The sequence below is a fragment of the Esox lucius genome, chromosome 11 (genome assembly GCF_011004845.1).
Source record: "Esox lucius isolate fEsoLuc1 chromosome 11, fEsoLuc1.pri, whole genome shotgun sequence".
Taxonomy (NCBI): Eukaryota; Metazoa; Chordata; class Actinopteri; order Esociformes; family Esocidae; genus Esox; species Esox lucius.
In genome coordinates this window covers 50,184,334-50,189,253 of record NC_047579.1, presented here as the reverse complement: position 1 = coordinate 50,189,253, position 4,920 = coordinate 50,184,334, and the positions used below count along the sequence as shown (strand labels likewise).

General features: G+C 43.4%; 1 protein-coding gene across 1 annotated transcript; it reads right to left on the bottom strand.

Moving 5' to 3' along the window:
• Nucleotides 1-458: 458 nt before the first annotated feature.
• On the bottom strand, nt 459-4,675 carry nfil3-6 (nuclear factor, interleukin 3 regulated, member 6). Its single transcript, XM_010874976.3, has 2 exons — nt 4,305-4,675; nt 459-2,920 (listed from the first exon to the last, which is right to left on the bottom strand). The coding sequence occupies exon 2, from the start codon at nt 2,819-2,821 to the stop codon at nt 1,655-1,657; it is 1,167 nt and encodes a 388-aa protein (XP_010873278.1). The 5' UTR covers nt 2,822-2,920; nt 4,305-4,675; the 3' UTR covers nt 459-1,654.
• Nucleotides 4,676-4,920: the final 245 nt, after the last annotated feature.

Below are 4,920 nucleotides of genomic sequence, written 5' to 3'. Positions count from 1 at the left end.
CATGAATGTGTCTTCCGGCTTAGTCTAAATAATCCCACCCAAATCTCCTGAATTCCCTTTAAACCTTTATTCTTGCTGTTCCTCCGTAGCTGTGATTTTAAATGAACACTAGCTGATGACTGAAAAGGCCAATCTGTCAGGCATGCCAACCCTACATGTCAGTGCCTGTTTACTTCTGTATAGTCAGAGCTCTGTAATCTACCCTGTCCCTGCCTGCTGGCAGTGCTTCTCTTCCATCAAAGGAACCCTGATTTTTAGAGATGAGAAAATTTGACAGAAGAGAGCAATTTATCAAGCTAGTACATAGACAGGTTGGCTTGTATGTAGAGATTAAATATGCTCTCGAAGAACCAGTACCTAACCACTGAATCAATCCTGTAAAACAATCACTCTGTTTCATTGTGAAATAATTATTTTATATGTTAGCTGTAATTCAAAAGAAAAGACAGAAAGCAGAGTCAACTCAGGAAGTCTCTCATTGACTGAATAAAACATATTTAATTGCAAATATTAATTCACAAGTACAAAAGGGATATTCACACACATATTCACATGACACATACAAATATTATAACAAATATGTTAATCCCCTGCCTTATTATAACAAAGACCATATCTTTAAACAGAGGTAACAAAAAGTATTAAACTACAGGTTGTCCTACAAAAAACATATCACATTGTAATGTAAATATTAAAATGATATGGTGTGACGGCCCTCACAGCAATGCTGATAACTGTGTAATGGAATGATACAGTTTTAGAAGAGTTCCAATTACATCCAAAGTCAATACATGTCTCCATTCAGCAACTCAAGACAGTCACTTTTCACTTGGTGTCTTCTTTCTACGGATGTGTTTACGTTTTATAAAAGTGTGGTGTTCTTTCCTCATGCCTAAAGCTAACAAAGTGCAAATGCCACAACACAAATAATGAATTGGTTGAAATTCAAGTTCAGTGACAGCATACGACCCGGTTCAGCACCGGTTCAGGTCTATTTGTGGTCGAGAGCACAAATAGCAGTGCTGTGTTCAGCAGATCGGGGATAACATAGTATCCTCTGGAGAGCAGAGACAGAGTGTTTGAGGGTCTCAAAGTGTATGAGGCAGAGGGCCACAAGTGACTCAATAGTTTGCGCTTTCACAAGGTGATGACACAAAAAAAAACATTCTCTGGTGAGAAGCAGACAAGCATTTGGGATTTTGGATAATCATGACAATTCAATGAGAGGGTAAAAGAAAATACAAAATATCCAATAACGTATAGGTAAAAAGTTAGAACTGAGTTGGAGTGGAACATTGTCCAGTTGGCGTCGGGCATTGGTTGGTGTTTCACCACTGCAAGCCCTGTACGCTGAGGTACTGTTGTATTGAGTCTCTTCTTCCCCTAATTTTCACATTTTCACCATACATATGTGCTAATATTAGTTTGATACGAAGTATGTATACAGCTACAGCTGTGCATATCATTCTTAGGATATCTCCCGTGTAAATAATCTGGTTTTAATTAAAAACACGTTGGACAGTTGGTCTACTTGTTTGTCATTTTGCTGCACGGTTAGGAGCTAGTAACTTTATGTATTGCGGTATAAAACTATACACAACAGATAAACTTCACATACGGGACTGTTGGTGAGCATCCAGACTCAGTCCTGTGTTCAGTTCAGTTTAGCAAGCAGCTGCTCTGAGAACAGCTTCTTAAGCTGGGCCACCTCTTCACTCAGGGAGCTGAGGTGGGACTTGAGGACATGGTTCTCTGTGTTGTAATGGGACTCTGCCTGGCCGTGTGGGGGTGCTGGGTGGCCGTAGGGCGGGGACTCTGGCCGCTGTCGCCCCCGCCTGGTCTCCTCTCCCTCCTGCTGCTGTGGCCAGACTCCCGCGCCCTCGGCTCCGCCCAGCATGACAAGACCTCGGGCCGCATCGCGGGGACCATCTCTTACCCCGGCTGGCTGGACAGGGCTGCGCCGGTTCTCCTCCCCGCTACTGGGAATCTTGAAGCGCATTTTGTGAGGAAAGTTCTTAATGCCGTCCCCGGACTCCACCTTTCCCATCATCCCCCTGGAGAGCTCCCCAGGTGAGTGTCCACTGTGCTGCATCTGCCCGTCTGCAGGGGAGTGGTGCAGCTCGTAGCCCATTTCCTCTGCTCTGTGCGGGGACAGTTTGCCATGATCACAGAGGCGGTCCTCAAAGGAGATCGGGCTCCCTACACTGGAGCTGCCAGGAGTGGAAAACCCAGAGTCCTCCGACATGCTGCCCGTGTCCCTGGAGCCCCGAACACCATACTGGGCCCCGTGTGCTGTGGGGTTGCTGCCTGCTCCACTGGGCAGATAGTAGGACGGGGCCAAAGTCTGCATGGCACAGGGAGCGGAAGTGAGTGGCAGGATGGGCGTGTTGGATGGGTCTTTGACCAGACCAAAGCGGAACTTGATAGCCAGCAGCTCGGCCCGGAGACGTGCGTTCTCCTCCAGCAGCACCAGCACGCGGTTCTCCAGAACCATGTCATTGACCCTACGCTTCTCTCTGGAACGCTTGGCTGCCTCGTTGTTCTTTTTGCGCTTGTCCCAGTAGCCGTCGTCCTTCTTCTCGCTGGGGATGAACTCGCGCTTCCGCCGGAGAACGTTCCCGGAGGTGGATGGGTCATTGGTGCGCTTCAAAGCGGAGGTGCGTCCCAGCAGAGAGCGGGCCAGCAGGCTGCTGGACGTCAGGATGGACACAGCCTCGTCAGTGAAGGACAGCGGCCCGCCAAGTGCAGATGCAGAATCTCCGTCACTCTGCTGCTGCAAGTCTTGAGAGTCTTCGTCAAACATCTCACTGGTGACATTCATTGTTTTGCTGTGTTCAGGTTTTATGTTTTTGGGCAGTGCGCCTCAAAATCCAGTGAAATTGCTGACCTACAGCAGTAAATTCTGTTGCGCTAGCCCCACCTAGTGATCCAAAGAAGGAGAAATTGAGATGGGGATTTAGTGGTTATGCAACATTGGTTACAACACAATGTTATGTAACCCCATTACATATTTCCAGTTAAACTGGAGCTACTTGCAAAACAACCCCTCATGACTCTTCAATGAAAACATGATGTACCGAATGATATCTTTTGAAAAGGTTTACAACTGTGCCACAGTTTCATTATTATTTACAAAATATAATAATACCGATATGGTTTGTGTACAATACGTATAAGACGAATTTTATTGTACTCTACTAAAAAGCCGTTTCACTAGCCTATCCTTGTCTTGACCCAATGACAGGAGTCGCATCATCAGACTAAACCGTTGTTGACCTACATGTGGCCGGCAAAAATGTTATCTAACACTGACGTTGGTGTACGTCCCTGGGAAATCTGCGCAATGACCTGTATTACATTGTGAGTTCAGGAAATTGCTTCAAATACATTGATAGAGCAACAGCCTTGTCTTAAGCAAGCTGGTACAGGTTTATTTTTTATTCAATCAGAATATCCTTTAGATCGAACTACCAGTACATCCTTTAAGTGACGAAGGCAGAGCTGGTTCTTCTTAGAACCTTAATTTAGTTGTTCCAGATATAGTTCCAGATATACAATAGCATGGAATTACCTTATTCAAACAACACGTTTTATATATTGTTTTAAATATTCTATTAGTCATAATTATGACTGCATACCTGTTCCAAGTCCATTCAGAACGTATCATGATTATACGGTATAACATTGTAGGCTACTTCTACTAGATGGCTAGATAAAGTCTACTCGAGTAGCGCCAGTTTTGCTTCAGAACGTACAACACCAAAACATCATCTCTAAACCAATATTTTAGATAAGGCAACAACAGCTCCATAGGCTTGCTATTCCAGGTAATCTAAAATAGGCATACACCATTCAAAATACGTATACGGAAGCCAGGTAAAGTTCGTTTTATAGTGGACATTAGGTGGATTTTCGTTTTCTCTTGTCAATATATATGAAATAAAAAGCCGTGGATTGGAGTCCATCCTCCCCCATTCACAATATGTACTTTTATAGTCATGGCACAATTGTTGTAGGAGCTATTAACTTTCAAATGTGTATCAAATCTTAGATTTTATGAAAATAAATGCCGTGGATTGTTGATTACATTTTTTGATGTAAAATAAATATAAAAAAAATGTAAAAGCCGTGGATTGTAGTCCATCATCCAGTGATTCAGAGAGTTTAATTTTCAGATAATGAAATGCTTGACTTCATAGTTATTGAGAAAACAAAACGAATATCCACCGAATATCCATTAGCAAACTAACTTTACTTTGCTGTACAGGCTACTGAATGAGAAAATGTAAATTTTGTGTAATTACCTTTTTAGTTGGATTCTCGTCGTGTCAGAAATTCACCGATCCTTCACTTTCTGAAGCGTGTGTAAAGTCAATCGAGCACTCGTAATATCAGCGGGTTGGATTCATTGAGTCAATGAAAACACAAGATACTTGCTTAATGCGTATGGAATAGGCCTAATGTTACATATCATCGGGCTTTTCTTACACCTTGGACCTCGTCGCGTCTCTGCTCTACTTAGAATGCCGCAGCTCCTATTTGTTTCTTTACCCGTGAAGTTCAGACGAGGACGTTCCATATCCTCACTTGAACCACTGGACTTAATACGTGTGCTCGTTGAGACCGCCTCTCTTCGTGCCAGGACCCACCCTGCATGGGAAAGCTCATATCGACTTTCACAAAACGTTAGCCTGCTCATTCATCAATCTCTAGAGTAGACCATTCACTCCTTTCGTTGTGAGCTCTCTTTCCTCACACCGCGTAGATGTTCAGACTATAATTTCGACTTTCCTCATTAACCCCATATCAACTTTATAAATGACGGGCTGTGTATCGGGGGAAAAGTTAGTGAGAGATCACTGTTGTCTGGAATTAAGTTTAGAAGTAAATATTGAAGCAGTCATTATTGATGCAATTAAT